General features: G+C 37.8%; 1 protein-coding gene across 4 annotated transcripts in view; it reads left to right on the top strand.

The window, feature by feature from the left end:
• CASR (calcium sensing receptor) overlaps positions 1-19,923 on the top strand; it is an 89,118-nt gene that overhangs the window by 48,614 nt on the left and 20,581 nt on the right. For all 4 annotated transcript variants that reach the window (XR_007155479.1, XR_007155478.1, XM_047874172.1 and 1 more), the window contains exons 2-4: positions 592-1,015; positions 3,573-3,879; positions 6,809-7,693. Coding sequence is in view for 2 of the 4 variants with exons in the window: in XM_047874172.1 (XP_047730128.1) it covers positions 831-1,015; positions 3,573-3,879; positions 6,809-7,693 (1,377 nt within the window). In the remaining 2 variants the exon portion in view is untranslated. The remainder of the gene's footprint in view (positions 1-591; positions 1,016-3,572; positions 3,880-6,808; positions 7,694-19,923) is intronic.

The raw sequence follows: 19,923 nt of genomic DNA, 5'->3' as shown, positions 1-19,923 counted from the left end.
CGTCCTTTTACAAGAACTATTCCTCAAAGGTTTATGGAGTGTCCTATTACAAACTGAAACCAGATATCTGTGATAAAGAGGTACAAAAAAGGGAAGCCACCATAAGAAAGAAAGCATAAAGAATAAATGGCCTTTTCTGACATTTTTGTTTGATTTAAAGCCAGATTTAAACTTGAGTATGACTCATTTTATATTTTCTATAAGAACATAGGTGGTGAATAAAATATTATTTATATTATACTAATGCAAGAAACTGCTTCTACTAGGAAAATTCTATGCATTATTCACGCAGAAAAATGAATGGATTAAAATCCAGCAATAACATCAGTGGGGTCCCTAGCTTATCAATGACCTCTTTAAAATGTGGCCTCACAATTGAACATAGTCCTTCTCCAATATGGGCAACTGACGTTTTCTGTATCTTACATGAAGTACTAAAAAAACATAGTCTAAGACTCTTAAGTCATGCTGTCTCCTCCTGCTACCCCTCAACCTCTCTAAATGGAAATTCTAAGCTACCTCAGTTATAGTCATCATAACAAGATGGGATTTAGGCTTAGCTGAATTCATTTTGTCTCTCTTTTCTTTTAGAAAGCATCACAGTCTTCACATGATGTGGCTTCTAAAGACTCAAGGACCACCCACCTTACCAGTCTGCAATGGCAAAGGCAGAAATGGATATTTAAACACCACAGCTTCCATTCTGTTATTAATCACTCTGTAGACATGTGCCACCACTACAAGGAGTGAACTGCACCAAGGGGGAAAAGTTCCAGGGGCCCCCGAACCACCAGCACTCTTGTTTCTCCCCCTGGAGAGAAAGCAGAACTATGGCATTTTATAGCTGCTGTTTGATCCTCTTGGCAATTACCTGGTGCACTTCTGCCTATGGGCCTGACCAACGAGCTCAGAAGAAAGGGGACATTATCCTCGGGGGGCTCTTTCCTATTCATTTTGGAGTAGCAGCCAAAGATCAAGATCTAAAGTCAAGGCCAGAGTCTGTGGAATGTATCAGGTAAGGAAAGGAGCCAAGTCAGAGAGTCTCTTCTCTTCTGGTGGTTGGAGAAAAGCTGTATCAAACCCAAAATAATTTTTTTTCAAACTTGGTTTTATTTTTTTCAAAAATGGTGAGTGGTAGTCATGCTGAAATTATTCCATGACCCTCTTTAAAAGAAAGTTTTCAAAAAGTAAAATGTCAAATATACTGAATAGAAAAATCCATGGCCTGTTGGGAGTATGTGCCAGTCACTTGGTAACTGAGTTGTCATTGTTCATATCTGGCGGCAGTGTTGCTTAATGGAAGACTAAGTACCTAGAAGGCAATTTATTATAGGTCTTGCAAACCTGAGTAGTAACATCTCCCATTTACCTTAAGTGCCCCAAAGGTCAATAATACTTGAGTGTTAGCTGCCTTATTCTCATTTTTTTTTAAAGGATTTTAAAGTTGAAAGAAACCTCAGTGGCTGGCATGACCCAGGCATCTACAAAATGCAGTCTATAGTATTTTGGAAGCCCTTCATATAGAAGGCTGAAATCCTCTTGTTTAACACAGAATATACCTAACACTGATGGGAGAAACCACAGAATCCATCTAAATCTCTCACTGAACTCTTTGTTCAGCCATGTGAAGACAGCTAACTTATCCCATTGAATCACTTCTTTTCTAGGCCTGAATCTCAGTTTTCTGAACAATTACTTCATGACTTGATTTCCCTCCATTTGAGGCTCCCTAATTTATCATGACTCTAGAATATGGCACCTAGAATTAGGCAGTTCCTTCAAACAAAATCTGACTTCCACAGAGTAGAATGGACTGTATATCACCTCCCTTCACAAGGATATCAGAGACTGTGACTGCACCCCAAGTCTTTACCCAACTTCTAAGAGAAAATAACACTTTCTCTCTAAGACTTGCAATGTTCAGAAGGGATCCAGCACTCTTCCATGGTCTTCCTGATTGCTGGAAAATGAAAATGAAAACTAGAGTTGCTCCAACAAAACTGGATTTCTGTTCATGTTCTAATGAGAGCTTTAAAATTAGATAGCATTTTCAAATTTTTCTCATAAATACAGAAAAACTAAGTACAGAATTTCAACTATGGTGATCATATTCTTCATATAACCCATTTGGACAAATATCTTCTTTGTTGTACCCTGCTGACCAGAGTTGTGCGTGTGCCATGTATATACCTAAGGTTAAGCAAAAAGCCCTGGAATACTATATTTTTTAAATTATATTAAAGAAAGATAGTAAAATCAGTTTAGCGGTATAAATGTTTTATGTAAAGAAAAATTCTATAATCTCTCTTAACTTAAAACTTAACTTTTAACTTAAGGTTTAAAACAAATAACTAAACAACAACAAAAAAATGATGGAAACATAAAGAAAATGACTAAAAGAAAAGGTCACATTAAAAGTTAAGAAACTGGGTGGAGGGGAATAAATTAGGAATCTTGGGGCACCTGGGTGGGCTCAGTTGGTTAAGTGTCTGACTTCGGCTCAGGTCCTGATCTCACAGTCATGAATTCGAGCCCCACATTGGGCTCTCTGCTGTCAGTGCAGAGCCCACTTCAGATCCTCTGTCTCCCTCTCTCTCTGCGTTTCTCTGCCCCTCTTTGCATGCATTCTCTCTCTCAAAAATAAATAAACATTTAAAAAATAAATACATAAAAATAAAAGTTTGGAACCTAAACAACACAGTGGAGTACAGCAAGTATTTCTTACCTCCTGCCATTGAGTTCAAGTAGTATAACCTACCATATAAAGAGAGAACCTGTGGAGTTGTTACATTTCCTCCTTTGCACGTTGATACACTGATTTAGCATACTTAACTAGCCCTCACTCTGAGCTAAATCTTGGGAGAGTGAAAACTATGTAACTGACCCTACTTCTCTTTGTTTAATTTGCTCGATTTTTATTTAAAATAATGTTCTTTGAAAAGCAATGCATACTCATTTTTTAAAACAGAATATATAAATAAACCAAAAGCCCACGATTTTAAAAGCCATTGCTCCACCACCCAGAAATAATCACTATTTGTAAACAGCCTTCCTACATGTTTGTTTGTTTGTTCGTTTACAAAGATGAGCTCTATCATCTCCCTTTCCCCTTTGACCTCCAGTAATGTCATAATCTAAATTTGTGACTCTGCAAATCTGAGGTTAGTTTTAAGCTCCTACATATTAAAATCCTAATCTTATTTATATTTTCTGTAGTCCTTTTTAAAAAATATCTGTATTATTTTTAATACTTTAGATCAGCAACTTCAAACTTTTTGCTGGATGAAGCAGATACAAATTATTCATTCTATTACGAATAACAATCTTTGCTACCATTGCTTCCTCTGTGTAAGGCACCAGGCTGAGAATTTTACATAATTATCTCATGTTCACAGCTATCATATGAGGTAGGCATTGTCCCCATTTTACAGAGAGTGCTCTGAGTCTCAAAGAACACATCATGAAAACAAAGAATAACACAGCCATGATTCAAACCGAGCTTTGCCCAGTCCCTACTCTTAAGTGGTTGACCAGAAAGCCTCCCATTTTCTTCCATTTCTTCTTTCTTGCAGGTATAATTTCCGCGGGTTTCGCTGGTTACAAGCAATGATATTTGCCATCGAGGAAATAAACAGCAGCCCAGTCCTTCTTCCCAACATGACACTGGGATACAGGATATTTGACACTTGCAACACTGTTTCTAAAGCCTTGGAGGCCACTCTGAGTTTTGTGGCACAAAATAAAATTGATTCTCTGAACCTCGACGAGTTCTGCAACTGCTCAGAGCATATCCCCTCTACTATCGCTGTGGTGGGAGCAACTGGTTCGGGCATCTCCACAGCGGTGGCAAACCTGCTGGGCCTCTTCTATATTCCCCAGGTACACATAACTTCTTATATGGGGCAATGCGGGCAGGGATCAGGACTCGAGTGACTTCCATGCCCAGTGTCCATACAGCTTGCTATTTTCCTATCTCTGGCTTTACACTGGCACCAAAAAAAACCCTTCTAATTAGTAGGGGCACTGTATCATGACCATTTGGGATTTCTGAGACCCCAATATCAACCATGTCCACTAAACCTTCACAACTCTTCCAAAATTCTTTTAAACATACCTTGTGTAAAACTTTGCCTTTTTTGCCAGGTATTTATTTTCCATTCCATTCCTTTAGTAAATGACCATTCTTCTGCCTTTACTAAAAGGAATGAGGCCATATGATGTAAACTCACCTTTCAAACTCAAAATCTGTCCCTAATCCTATTCCTTTAAAATTCTGCCTCTCTAACTTCTGGCTTAAAGTTTAGCTCAGGGGGAAGCAGAGTATATTTTCTCACAGAACAAGAACTTAATCATTGTCTTGCACATTCCAGAATGGAAAATATTCTATTTCGTTCAACAATATTTATAGAGCACATATGAACAAATAGTGTCCACCCTCCAGGAACTCACCCTAGATGAGGAGATGTCTGCATTTTCAAATGCTAACAATTCACTGAAACAAGTGCTTTAATAAACATTTGTTCAAAGTTGCATATTTTTCCCCTATGGAGCAAATCTTTTTTCATGTTAATATTTATAGATCTATGACATCATTTTATAATAGTGAAAAGTTGGAAACAACCTAAATGTCCGTGGATGAGAGAATCAGCTCAATTGTAATACATCCTTTACATCAATTTTAAAATTATAGATCATGCTTTAAATTCATTTTTTTCAATGTCTAATATTTAAAATTTGTTAAGAGTACCTTTGATAAATTCACATTTATATGTTGGGAGGTCCCCATTTCTTTGGTGATAGACCTTATCCTTTTATATTCATGTGGCAACTGAAAAAGACTTGTCATCATTTCCCGAATCCTTACTTCAGGGAATTAAAGGTGTTTCCCATGGGGAAGCCCTGGCTTTATAACTTTTGCACAAAATGATCTAATAATGGTCGGTAAATGTGTTGGGTAAGATGCAAATATGCATCTTATAAATTTTGCGTATTGTACAGTATTTTTTTAATTCACAGTGAAAGTAAGTTTTTGTGGCCAAGAGGCACAAGGTATAATTGTGGGTAAGGTAAATAAAGAATATAAATGTAAAGGTTTTAATTCTTTATGGTTTGGATGAAAGACAAGGTTAAGCTAAATTTGAATTATTAAAGTGTCACGAACACTATAATTCTCAGTCAAAACAATGTAAGTATATCTACAGTAGTGTTTCTCTTCCATGACTGCATGTTAGAATCACATGGGGAGCCTTAAAAACCAATACCTGGGTTTCACACCGTAGAGATCCTGGTTTAATTGATATGAGATGCAGCCTGGGCATCAGGAGTTTTGAAAGCTCCCAAGGTGATCCTAATGTGCACCAGAACTGGGAGCCACTGCTCTGCAGGGTAGGGGCAGAGGCCAAGGGTATTTCTTATGCTACTCATGCCACCAAGTGGATGGAACAAGCAGACCAGCTAGAAAAGTTCTGGACAGAAGTTTTCTGACTCATTCATGAAATTCTCCCCTCTCACAATATAAGAAAGTTTCGTGTATTTTTAAGAGTTGTTTTTTTTTTTTCTTTGTGGGGAGAACAGGTAGTGAAGTAGTATTTACCCCCCTCATTCCTAGTTTCTTTTTAAAAACTAGACAAATATTATAAATGCATTCTTTAAGAGAAACATATTCAGAGTAGATATATTTGTAATTTTAATCCTTTTAAAACCCTTTTCAACCCATTTTTCAAAAAGAAGAAGTAAACATCAATGGATAAATTTACAAAATGCCTGAGTAGGTTTTTCATTTGCAAAAATCTGACAGAAGCCTGTTGTTTGAGTCTGCAAGTAGAGCTCTGTGGAAACAACAACATCTCAATAAATTACTTAATCTAACTACCTACACCTCATGATCTCTCATAATAGAGCAAGAAGGGGCTTGCTGATAAAAGAAAAAACTGTCAATTTTATATTGTAACTTCCAAAAGCAAAGCTCTTGTCAGAAAAATCATGCTCTTTAGCAAAGTTGGTCGTGGTCTTTCATACACCAATGTCTTTCATGTTTTTGATGTAGAAACTATTCATTGGTAAGAAGAAATATATTGGAAAATTCATTTTAAAACACTAAACATAGAAAACTAATTGTTTCAATGGGTGAGAAATATTAAAGACATTCCCCCCAATTTTTTAACTTAGTTTCCTTTAAAATATCTCTAGAAAACTAGAGAAAAGAAATATTAAACACTCCTTCATTAACAAGAGGGAGACTAACTGGAGACTGGAGGAGAGAACCTAGACAGACTAGGAAAGAGGAACCCCTTGGGGCTCCTCTGAAGAGCCTTAGGTTTATCACCCACAGAGAATTGCATTCCTTCCGGAAGTGAGTCATGGACACAGTGTTCATCATAGTAAAGGGGAAGCTAAATGTTTAGATCAGAACCTGGATATAACAGGAAGAAGATGTGTACATGTATATATGATAACCAATGAGGCATCACAAAGGAAGTTAGGAGCAACTTTGCAACAGCGTGTAAAGACTCTCCTTGAAAGGGTAAGTAGATTCTACTATTATTGGGTTGACTTTATGGCCAGACCCATTTCTGAAAGTGGCATTGTGAAGAATCACCCACTGGGAATTAGAATGCTCCCCCAAAGACTGACTGATGCTTGAGTGCTCACACTGGAGAGGAACATATTCTGGTTGTCTTCATCCTTTCATCCCATCTGCAATGAACAGCATGTTTGATAAATTAATGAATGCTCAAAAAGCCAACCCCACAGAGCCTTGAGGTTCATCTGGCACCTCATTCACTCATTCATCCTATGTTCTTTCCAGGTCAGCTATGCCTCCTCCAGCAGACTCCTCAGCAACAAAAATCAGTTCAAGTCCTTTCTCCGTACCATCCCCAATGATGAACACCAGGCCACTGCCATGGCAGACATTATCGAGTATTTCCGCTGGAACTGGGTGGGCACAATTGCTGCTGATGATGACTACGGCCGGCCAGGGATTGAGAAGTTTCGAGAGGAAGCTGAGGAGAGGGACATCTGCATCGACTTCAGTGAACTCATCTCCCAGTATTCTGATGAAGAAGAGATCCAGCAAGTGGTGGAGGTGATCCAGAATTCCACAGCCAAAGTCATTGTTGTTTTCTCTAGTGGCCCAGACCTTGAACCCCTTATCAAGGAGATTGTCCGGCGTAATATCACAGGGAGGATCTGGCTGGCCAGCGAGGCCTGGGCCAGCTCTTCCTTGATTGCCATGCCCGAGTACTTCCATGTGGTTGGAGGCACCATTGGATTCGCTCTGAAGGCTGGACAGATCCCAGGTTTCCGGGAATTCCTGCAGAAAGTCCATCCCCGAAAGTCTGTCCACAATGGTTTTGCCAAGGAGTTTTGGGAAGAAACCTTTAACTGCCACCTCCAAGAAGGTGCTAAAGGACCTTTAGCACTGGACACTTTCCTGAGAGGTCATGAAGAAGGTGGTGGCAGGATAAGCAATAGCTCCACTGCCTTGCGACCTCTCTGTACAGGGGACGAGAACATCAGCAGCGTGGAGACCCCTTACATGGATTATACACATTTACGGATATCCTACAATGTCTACTTAGCGGTCTATTCCATTGCTCATGCCCTGCAAGATATATATACATGCTTACCTGGAAGAGGGCTCTTCACCAATGGTTCCTGCGCAGATATCAAGAAGGTTGAGGCTTGGCAGGTACATCCTTCACTTAGATAGCAGTTCACTGTATAGCAGAATTGGGCTGACCCAGGCAAGACAGATAAAGTGGTCACCTCAAAAAGACAGTATCTAAATGATGTTGCTATACATAGCTTTGGGCTCAAATTGCCTTTTCAAACATTCTAAGTAACTGACTTCTGCAAAATTGATAGTAATTTAATTTGATTATCTGTTTAAAGCCTTGGTTCAACTGTTCTTTAGTCCAGGGGTTCAGAATACCTAAAGTATGGCCTCTAAGAGCTTTAAAATTTTTTTTTAATGTTTATTTATTATTGAGAGACAGAGAGACACAGAGCGTGAGCAAGGGTGGGGTAGACAGAGGGGGAGACACAGAATCTGAAGTAGGCTCCAGGCTCTGAGATGTCAGCACAGATCCCAATGCAGGGCTCAAACCCACAAACTGTGAGATCATGACCTGAGCCAAAGTCGGTTGCCTAACCAACTGAGCCACCCAGGTGCCCCAGCCCCTAAGAGCTTTTAAATATCCTGGAACGGATTTAATACTATGTATTAAATGGAGTACATGGAGTATTTTTACAATTATGGTAAATTACAGATATTGTCCTCTTATAACAAGTATTAGTTTAGTACCTATTAAATTCCATATGCTAGTGTTATCGCATTTAGCCACTACTTTTACCAAAATATTATTCACAATACAATGTGATGGACCACCCAACAGGCCAACTAAGCTTAGGACACAAGCAAATCAAGGGCACAGGAAAAAAAAAAACAAAAAACAAACAAACAAAAAAAAAAAAACACCTCTCCTTACAAAGATTTGATATTGGATATTTCAAAAATAATCACTGAAGTAGTCATCATAGAAAATAACTGGAACTTAGGTGGAATTCCTACACTCATTTTAGACTTTAGTCTTGTTTTGTATTTTTGAATTGAATTGCACATAGAAGAGACATCATAATTTTTCTCATTTCATAAAATTTCTGAAGATAAAAGTCTGGTCTGACTTAAATCCTACATAGTTGTTCGTGTCTTATGTAGTTACCTTGATTTTTCAATCAAACCTTGTTTTATACTGCTTTTATTTTTTCCTCAGTTCCAGACTGACCTATCAGAGCGTGCATGATTATAGGGGGAGGGGAGAGGAGACATTCCTGAACATGAGCTGAATGACCCAGTCTCCAGCTTCAGCTCCAGCTCACCCATAAATTAGCTGCATCATCCCTGGCAAGCCACTGTTCTAAGTCAGTCTCTTCATCTGTAAAATGGCCTCAATATCTAGCCCACTTTCTGCCCAAGGTTCTATTAAAGATGAGATGTGATGACATATGTGAAAGCAATTTATAAACTTTCAAGTTCTAAACAGATGATGATTATTATAGTAGCATTTCAATATGCTTCTAATTAGGCAACCAGGTTAAAAATGATAACTACAACAGCTGTGTATGTAGAACCCTACCACCACAGACCCTTGGGAAAAGGTATAAAGAAACAAAGAATATACAACCTATGTCAGTCATTTTATTTATTTTTATTTTTTTTCAATATATGAAATTTATTGTCAAATTGGTTTCCATACAACACCCAGTGCTCATCCCAAAAGGTGCCCTCCTCAATACCCATCACCCACCCTCCCCTCCCTTCCACCCCCCATCAACCCTCAGTTTCTTCTCAGTTTTTAACAGTCTCTTTTGCTTTGGCTCTCTCACACTCTAACCTCTTTTTTTTTTCCTTCCCCTCCCCCATGGGTTTCTGTTAAGTTTCTCAAGATCCACATAAGAGTGAAACCATATGGTATCTGTCTTTCTCTGTATGGCTTATTTCACTTAGCATAACACTCTCCAGTTCCATCCACGTTGCTACAAAAGGCCATATTTCATTCTTTCTCATTGCCACATAGTATTCCATTGTGTATATAAACCACAATTTCTTTATCCATTCATCAGTTGATGGACATTTAGGCTCTTTCCACAATTTGGCTATTGTTGAGAGTGCTGCTATAAACATTGGGGTACAAGTGCCCCTATGCATCAGTACTCCTGTATCCCTTGGGTAAATTCTTAGCAGTGCTATTGCTGGGTCATAGGGTAGGTCTATTTTTAATTTTCTGAGGAACCTCCACACTGCTTTCCAGAGCGGCTGCACCAATTTGCATTCCCACCAACAGTGCAAGAGGGTTCCTGTTTCTCCACATCCTCTCCAGCATCTCTAGTTATGTCAGTCATTTTAGAGACTATCATAGGGTAAGGAGTGGTGTCGAGGCTGGCAGAATGAGCCAGGACCTGCAAGTGCTTCTCAGCCCTTCTCTTGTGGGGAAAACCACACTCAGACATCATTGTTGGCTAAAGTTTCTCATCTCTATGAGGTACTTAAAGTCTCCTTCCTTGCACTGCATCACCTGTTTCCTGCAGCCTGGCAAAGAAGCGCTCTAATGACAAAGACCAAAAAGACTTCAAGAGCCATTATGATAAAGAGTGGAGTTTTAAGATGGAGGAACAAAGGGACAATCTTTTAGCAAATACTGTTGTCTTTCCTCCCTTCCCTTCCATGTCGCCTAAAAGGAAGACTCCAGCTCTTGAAAAGCCGACAAGACCAGGGTGGGGTTGAAGGGAAAAGAGGCTTCCAGTGGGTAATTTGACATTTCTGTTCTTCAGTGACTCCTTTCCAAACAAGGAAGTAAGATCTAGATTGTCAAGACCAAAGCTTGGGCATATATGAAAAAAGCTGTAAGAATGAGGCTACAGTCAAGAGTGGGACTTTTAGTTCCATACTGTAGAAAACCCAAACCAAACTGGCTTAAACAGAAGAAACTCATATTATTAGTAGCCCATAATACTGAAAATTTCAGAAGTATTCCAGATACAAGTAGATGCTTTCATCTCCATCTCTGTTCCTTATTCCTCAGGGTTAGCAGTTTTCAACCTCTATAATAGCTTCAGGCTCATAAAATCTTTACTACTCGGCTCTTATTTCCCAAGATCTCCTGTATAAGTCCCAGAAACCACACTGATCGACTAGTCCAAGATCACATATCTATCACTGAAACTAGGAGTGGAGTCCTTTCAAATTACATAGGCTGAGAGTTAGAGGGGGAGTGGACCCCCAAAGGGAAATCAGGGTGTTACCAAAGGAGGAAAAAAGAGAAGCAAAGCAGGCAAAATTTTAAAAAATATCCACCACACAGACACCTCAGTTTACCCAACTTACAAGTTAAGATGTGCCCTCCTGGCTCATACACAGTCTGGCACAATTCATTCAGGAGAGGAGACAGAAAAAAAAGGGTCACAGCTCTAGGGAGGAATAACATGTGGTCATTGGCCAAAATGTCCTGTGTGCTTTCTGTAAAAGCTTCCTTTAAGCCTCAGGAACCCAGGCAGTTGGGTGGGAATTCTAGAATTTAAGATGTTGGCCATGTCTTTTGTATCAGGAGATAGACCAGCAATTATTCACCCTCATTATTTTTTAAATTTTTTTTAATGTTTATTCATTTTTTGAGAGAGCGAGAGAGAGGGAGGGGCAGAGAGAGACAGAGAGAGAGAGAGGGAGACCCAGAATCCGAAGCAGGCTCCAGGCTCCGAGCTGTCAGCATGGAGCCTGACACAGGGCTCAAACCCACAAACCGTGAGATCATGACCTGAGCTGAAGTCGGACACTTAACAGACTGAGCCACCCAGGCACCCCTATTCACTCTCATTATTAAGACCTATATGGAAATGTATCACCCCTATAATCTATACAATCTAATGTAAGTATCTCAGCCTAGATTTCAACCCCTACCTTCTCTCAATTCTCTCATAAGCCAACCTGACTGGCACCTCCCCATAAAGCACTTATGAATTTTTGGCATAGCATTTTTGTTTAGATTATATCCCACACCTGAAGCACCATCCATTTTTGTCCCATGTAATACTGTCCACCACAAATTTTTAACTCTTTTTCAAAATTCACTTTCTCCTAGAAGTCTTCTCAAGTCATACTCCCACATACACGTTTTACAATCTCTCTTTCTTCCTCATTTTTGCCATTTATATATTCAGCTTAAATTTCCACAACTCTTTAGTTGACTGAAATAGATTCTTACTAATTAAACTTCTGATTAAATTAGGTCAATCACAAGTTCTTTCTTCTTTTGATGTTTTTCCCACTAAATTTATCAATTCATATCCTTAAAAGAAACACTAACAGATAATTTATGAGTGCACAGCACACAATTCCCTCCTGACCTCCATGGAGATCCCCAAGTCCTTCTCCACTGCTCCTCACCTCTCTCTTCACACTGACTCCTCCACTGGACTGTTCAGCACTGTGTCCAGAATGCCTGACACCTGAGTATGTGTAGAATAAATGAAAGAAAGAGTAGTGATCTAGTTGATTTGGCCTGACAACACTACCTAGAGCCCTTTGCAGAGAACTGTTCAATCTAACAACCCACCCTTACTTACATCAATCACTCTGGTTTAGGTATTCTTGGTTTTGATTAGATAAGCCTGGACCACATGCCCAACAATCAAATTTGTATGGAAAATCATGTAAGTGTGGAATCACCTTCTTCCTTCTCTCAGGATGATTGTGCACAAGGCATGCTTCCTACTTTCCCTCACCTTACACCAACCACTCACTAGTCAAAAAATAGGTATGCATGATGACAAAACCATGGTGATAACAGAAGCCAAATCGAATTGATCTTTCCAGAAATTGCTAATACTGTTGGGATTTGGAGAGGGGTGTGAATTGGGATGAAAACCAGAAGAAATGGAGGGGAGATAAGGATCAGTCTGGATCTCCCAAACACTCTTAGTGTAGGAAGCGGGCAAGAAACAATAGACTCCTTATCTGTGCAAACCATTCTTCATTCACCTCTGTGTGAACAGGGTACTTTGTATACCCCATCCCATGTTCCCTCTGTGTTAAGTGATGCCATGTGTAAGAGCTAGAAATCCTAGACAACAGTGGGGGGGCGGGGGGGTTAGTCTCTAGTTTTTGGTTTATTTCAATTAGCCATTAGAGTATGTGCCAAGAGGTAATTCCCATTTATGCTTATAATGAGCAACAGTTTGACTTTAAAATCCTTTAGAGGAAATACCCTAAAAGGCCACAAGATGGAAATATTACCACATAAAAGATAATATGTGATCATCTCTGTGTGTGCATGTTGTAAACTATGTGTCTCTCTCTTAATGTGTCTTTCCCAGTGTTTAGTTTTAAGAACCTGTCAGTTTCTCTGTCTGTATGTTATCTTCTATGTGTCAGTCTTTCTTTTAGCTTTTTTCCTTTCTCTTTCCCTTCATTTATTCTTATTTTCCTCATATTTCTCCCCAAATAAAATAACTTAGAAGCATATTATGCTGGATTACAAATCTCAAGGAAATTTTTATATTTTCTTTTTTAATGGAACTATTAGTCCCTCTTTTAAAACTGCAAAAGGAGAGTGTTCTCACTTGGGGAAATATCTAATGTATGTTGATTTTTGTGGGTTAGTAATTATCAATTTAAAGATTCCCTGTCATTGCTTTTAAGGATGAAATGGTTTCCATCTCCACCTTCCCTGATATGCAAGGTATTATGCAGAAAATTAAGTGCTCAAATGCAAAACTTGACAGTCAGAATGCCAAAAGAAATATTAAAGATATCTAAAGAGATGACTTAGAGATATGCCTTAGAAAACAATTAAGTGATTATTAATGGACAAGGTAAAACTTTGACTGTGAGGATGAAACACTACATACCGTAAAGGTTAGGATTTGAAGTAAAGAAGAAAACAAAAGATATCATCTGGGATGGGCTTTGAAGGATGGACAGGATTTTTGGAAAGTGTTCCTTGGAGAAAATGTCAAATGCAAAGGTAACATAGGTAAATCCCAAAAACATCATGCTGAATGAAAAAAATCCAGACTAAAAAAAAAAAAAAAAAAAAAAAAAAAAAAAAGAATACATCCTGTAATTACTACATTTATGTGATATCCTTTCTCTAATGATAGAAAGAAAAGAGATCCACAGCTCCCTAGGGCTGCAAGTGGGGATGAAGATTAACTTGGAAGGGACATCTGGGAACTTTTTGGGGTGATAGTAGTGGTGGTTACACAGACATGTACATTTGCCAAAACTCAGTACTCTTAAAATAGACATATTTTATCCTATGTCAACTTTACTGCAATAAAGTTGATTAAAAATATAAAACAATGAAAAGACCCTGGAGTGGGAAAGTACAGGCCATGCATGGAGTTCTGGAGGTCGTTTAGTATGGATCACTTTTCCAATTAAGGCCGCTTGTGTTGCCACAAGCATTATACATGCCTCCATGATCCCACTTTAAAAATAAGCCCATATTCTCAACCTATATTTTATATTAGTTAACCTTTGTAACTAGCAATGGACAATGTGATAGACTACCTAATCTGACTCCTACAGCTGATGGATAATATATAATGTAATGGTTGACAAGTTTGGACTCTAGAGCAAGGCTAACTAGATCTAAATCCCAATTGCTACCTAACAACTGTATGACCATGGGCAGTCACTTAATGTGCCTGTGCCTCACTTTCCTCACCTGAAAAATGGAGATGTAGAAGTTCATTATAAGGATGACCTTAGTTAACATGTATAAAGTGCTCAGGATACTGACTATATATAATAAGTGTTCAGCAAACACTAGTCTTGAGTAGTATTCTTTTGTAGGTGAGGAAAGTAAGACCCAGAGAAGCCAAAATGATTTGCCCAAAGTCACGTACCTAGCCACATCTGCCCCCAGGCAGCAACCAAGGTTACTGTTAAAAGAACCATGTGCCAAATTGTCCCTTTAGACACATCCTTTCTAACTCCTAAGAGGCTGCTGGGTCAGTCAATGGTTTCACAGTACAGACACAGAGACAAAGTACAGTGTGTCTTACACTAAGTAAGTGTCTTACTTAGAGTGGACACAACTGACCAAATTAGAGTATAGCAAACATCTCTCTGTCCATCTCGAATATAATTGTGTCTCTTGTCACTAAAAAAAGTGCCTGTTTGGCCCATATTAGGTGCTTAATAAATACTTTTTGAATGAACAAATAAAGAGAATGAGACAATGGTAAGTAACAAGGGTAAATAGAGGTTAAGTGAATAACAAAACAGTAGAGCCATAGGCACAGATAAAAGAGAAGGTGAGTGGTCTGAAAGAAGTCAGTAGAAAATGCCCATGCAAAAAAAAAAAAACCAAAAAAAACAAAAAAACAATAAAATTCGGGCTGAAACTTAACTCTTCATTAAAAAGGTAAATGACAGAGGAAAACACCACTTCAATAAAGATTTTAAGAGTATAAACAGGATTATTGAGACATGAAGACACAGAAACCATTAAATTTTATTCTTATTTTATTTTTTTAATATAATTTATTGTCAAGTTAGCTAACATCCAGTGTATATAGCATGCTTTTGGTTTTGGGGGTAGATTCCAGTGATTCATTGCTTACATAGAACACCCAGTGCTCATCCCAACAAGTGCCCTCCTCAGTACCCATCACCCATTTTCCCTCTCCCCCGCTTGCCCCCTACCAACCCTGTTTGTTCTTTATATTTAAGAGTCTCTTACAGGTTGCCTCCCTCTCTGAAACAATTTTTTTCCCCTTCCCTTCCCCCATGGTCTTCTGTTCAGTTTCTCAAATTCCACATATGAGTGAAAACACATGATATCTGTCTTTCTCTGCCTGACTTATTTAACTTAGCATAATACCCTCCAGTTCCATCCACATTGTTGCAAATGGCAAATTTCATTCTTTCTCATTGCCAAGTAGTATCCCATTGTATATATAAACCACATCTTCTTTATCCATTCATCAGGTGATAGACATTTAGGCTCTTTCCATAATTTGGCTATTGTTGATAGCGCTGCTATAGACATTGGGATACATGTGCCCCCTATGAATCAGAACTCCTATATCCTTTGGATAAATTCCTAGTAGTGCTATTGCTGGGTCGTAGAGTGGTTCTATTTTTTAATTTCTTGAGAAACCTCCACACTGTTTTCCAGAGTGGCTGCACCAGTTTGATTCCCACCAACAGTGCACAAGGGTTCCCGTTTCTCCACATTCTTGCCAACATCTATTGTTTTTTGACACAGGCTTCCTAAGAATCTTATCAGGAAAAAAAAAATTAGCCTAATTTGTACTAATGAAAAAACCCAAAAGGAGAAAAGAAACTTAAAAAAAAAATCTATTTTGACTGATTTTATTTTTTCCTGCTATTACTTTGAATGAATTTATTATAGCTAATAGAATAATTCTGGATCTCTCTATATTAAGGGGATATCAGTCCTATATCTCAAGGGTTGATTGCTCTCTTCATCTTCTGGCATACTTTTGTCATCAATCTTATATGGAACAGTTTTGGGGGGGACTTTTAAGTTACAGTGATACCTCAAAGGGAGAAATTGTATTGGACCTTAATCCCACAGTATAATTTTGAGTATTTTGCTTTTAAAAATAGGTTTAAGTTATAACTGATTATATAAAACTTTAATTTTTATGATCTTCAATGGTAAGTTTTTCAAAAAGTGAATCCTAAACCTTTTCAACCTTATCTGAAAGTTCTTTTGTTTGTTTGTTTCTGTTTGAGTGTAGAACTTAGAACTTTATATTTTCAGTCTGAATCAGCTGACTTCAGCCCAACTGCACTGGCTAGCACCTCCAGTATAATACTCTATAGCCACAGTGAGAATGGACATTATTCTCTTGTTCCTGATCTTAGAGGAAAAACATTCAATCTCTCACCACTAAGCATAATGTTAACCGTACGTTTTGTAGAGGATTCAGGAGGTTCCTTTTTACTCCTAGATTATGGAAAGTTTTTATCAGGAATGGAGATTGGATGTTACCAACTACTTTTTCTGTATTTATCGAGATCATATGGTTTCCCTTTTGTAGTATGTTAATGTAGTTGAATGTTCACCCTTGCATTCCTACAACAATGTAGGAAGGTAGACAACTAAAATTTGGTTATGAAATTTTTCCTCTATGTTCATGAGAGATATTGGTCAATAGTTTTATTTTCTAGTAATATCTTTGTCTAGTTTTGGTATCTGAGTAATACTGCCTTCAAAGAATGGGTTAGGAAGTATTGCCTCCCTGTCAATGTTCTGAAAGTGTTTGTGTGGAATTGGTATTACCTTCTTCCTTAAATATGTGGCAGAATTTATCAGTGAATTGGGCCAATTTTCTTTGTGGGAAAATTCTGAACTGCAAATTCAATTTCTTTAATACTTATAGAACTATTCCTTTGAATACAGCTTTGAAGACAGCTTTGATTGTGTCTTTCAAAGACAGTGTCTAAGTTGTCGAATTTGTTGGCATAAATTTGTTTAGAATATTGCTTATTAAATTATTTATAATACGCTCAGATTATCCTGAAAATGTCTGCAAGATCTCTAGTGATGTCACTTCTCTCATTCTTTGTTTGGAAATACGCATCTTCATCTTTTTTACTGATCAGTCTGGGAAGAGAGTCATCAATTTTATTGATCTTCCCAAAGAACCAGCTTTTAGTTTTAGTGATTTTCTATGTTTCTGTTTTCTATTCCAATGATTTTTCTCTGAGCTTTATTACTTCCTTTCTCCTGCTTTATTTGAATTTAATTTGCTCTTCTTTTTCTAGTTTCTTAGGTTGGAAAGTGGGGTCATTAATTTGAGACCTTTCTTCTATAATTTTATTGTTAAAAATCTCCCTCTAGATGTTGCTTTAGCTGCATCCCCCCAATTTTGTATGCTATGTTTTCATTTTCATTTAATTCAAAATACATTCTAACTTTCCTTTCCACTTCTTCTTTAACCCATATATTATTTAGAAGTATGTTATTTGGTTTCCAAGTATCTGGAGATTTTTCAAATATCTTTCTGTTACTGATTTCTAATTTAAATTCTCAGGAGTCAAAAAACATACTTTGTTTGAATATTTTTAAATTTATGGAAACATGGTTTTATTATCCAGAATATGGTTTATCTTGGTAAATATTCTCCGTGCCCTTGAAAAGAGTGTGTATTCTACTGCTTTTGGGTTGAGTGTTCTATAAATATCAATTAGGTCAAGTGCTATTGATCAAGTATTATTCAAGTCTTTTACACCTTTATTGATTTTCTACCTACTTGCTCTTTTAACTGATATAGACACCATATTGACCTTATTTATTTGTTTACTTATCCTCAGGCTGGTGAACACCTCATCATGAGCACCACTTGACAAATTCAACAGTGTTAGTTTAATGCCTAGACTATCAACCAAACATTCAACAGACATAGTTTGAGTATCCATTCAAATTTGGGCCCTCTACAAATCACTGGGGACACAGAAAGGAATAAGATAGTGTCTTTAACTTTAGAGGAGATTTGTCTAATAAATTTTGGGTATAAAATTTCTAGCCACAAAGATCCTGGGTGCTTCCTTTTCTGGATAAGATGTTTGCCCCGCTTTTACCTTCTGCCTATCCTTATCTCCCTGTCCCATCTGAGGCTAGAATTGCGATGTCTCATTAGTAAACTCTTGATACCAAATGTCCTCAAGGTTACCTTGTTATCAAGGTCTCTACCTGCTCCACCAATGAAGTCATATTTGGACATTTGAAATCCCTTTCAATATTTCCTTTTTTGGTAACAGTTTTATTGATATATAATTCACATATCATAAAGTTCACCTACTACAGTGGTTTTTAGTATATTCACAGAGTTGTATAACCATAACCACAATCAGTTTGGAACCTTTCCACCACATCAAAAAGAAACTTCATACCCTTTAGCTGTCACCCCCTACTTTCTCATCCCCCCATTCCTAAATACCACCAATCTACTTTCTGTCTCTCTATATTTGGATATTTCTGCACAGTTCATATAAAGCGAATCATAAAATACGTGGTCTGTGTGACTTCTTCCACTTGGCATGTTTTCAAGGTTCATCCTTGTTGTAGCATGTATCAGTACTTCATTCCTTTTTATGGCTTGAATAGTATCCCATCATATAGATATAACATATTTTATTTATCCATTGATTCGAGTGATATACATTTAACTTGCTTCCATTTTTTATTATTATGAATTATGAACAGTGGTGTTCAGGTTTTTGTTTGGATATATGTTTTAATTTTTCTTGGGATTACACATAAGAGTGGAATTGCTGGGTCAAGTGGTAACTCTTATGTTTAACTTTTTGAGAAAGTGTCAAACTATTTTCCAAAGTCTCTGCACCATTTTACATCCCCACCAACAGTGTATGGAGATGTCTCTACATTCTCATCAACCTGTTATTATCTGACCCTGTGCCTTTTAATATGAAATCCAGCCTCTTTGCCTTGGATCCTCTTTACCTATCTACTTTATTTCCCCTTGTTCTCTAGCATGTACACGAATTTTGAGAGACTGGTTTCTTTACTGCCCCCATAACACTTATTCCTAACTTGATCTTTGTCCATGCTATTCCCACTGTTTTTAACACCCTCCTTCTTTCTGTCCTTTGCCAATCCAAATTTCTACCATGCCTCAAGCCTGTATTGACCTCTTCAGCCCTTTTAAATTTCCATCCCTTCTGAATTTAGCTGTATTTAGAGCTGATACCCTGTAAGTTAGCTCATGAGGACTATATTACTATGTCTTATACTACTGCAGCCTAGCTCAGAACACATGGTGGATAGTCTATAAATATTTACTTGTTGACTGATTCTAACAGCACACACATCTCACCCTGTGTTTACAATAATTTTTTAATGGAAACTTTAAGAAAATGATTTTTGATTGACTTCTTCTTCTTTCATGTTAGGATTATGGTAGAAATCTCCATCCCATGCCAATAGCAACACAAAAGGATTACAGCCAGTGGTGATCTTTGAGTCACGTTTCTGTCCAGCCTGACCAATGTAGAAGATAACAATTTAATTATAAAATGACTGTCCCTGTTCCCTTCCTTATTCATCCACTAATGCCTGGAGACTTCCACTGCAGAGAACTTAAAGACAGAGAAAAGGAGAGAGGAAGCTTGTTGCCTGGCATATTGAGAACCAAGGAATTAAACCTGAATAAGAAGGAAGTAAATTTATGCTCAATACTCCAGTTTTACTGCTGTATATATGCTTTTAAAATTATTCTTCAAATAACAGTGATGCTTTTTCAAAATATATTTAATGAGGAAATATTACTGACAAATATTTGCCATGGACATTCTAAATCGTTTATATTAGAGGCAGGAGAGCGCAGCAGGAAAAGCTCATGTTTAAATCACAGCTCAAGAAC

This window comes from Prionailurus viverrinus, chromosome C2 (assembly GCF_022837055.1).
Source record: "Prionailurus viverrinus isolate Anna chromosome C2, UM_Priviv_1.0, whole genome shotgun sequence".
NCBI classification, from domain to species: Eukaryota; Metazoa; Chordata; class Mammalia; order Carnivora; family Felidae; genus Prionailurus; species Prionailurus viverrinus.
The sequence above is the reverse complement of the archived record's forward strand: the minus strand, read 5'-3'. Positions and strand labels throughout refer to the sequence as shown.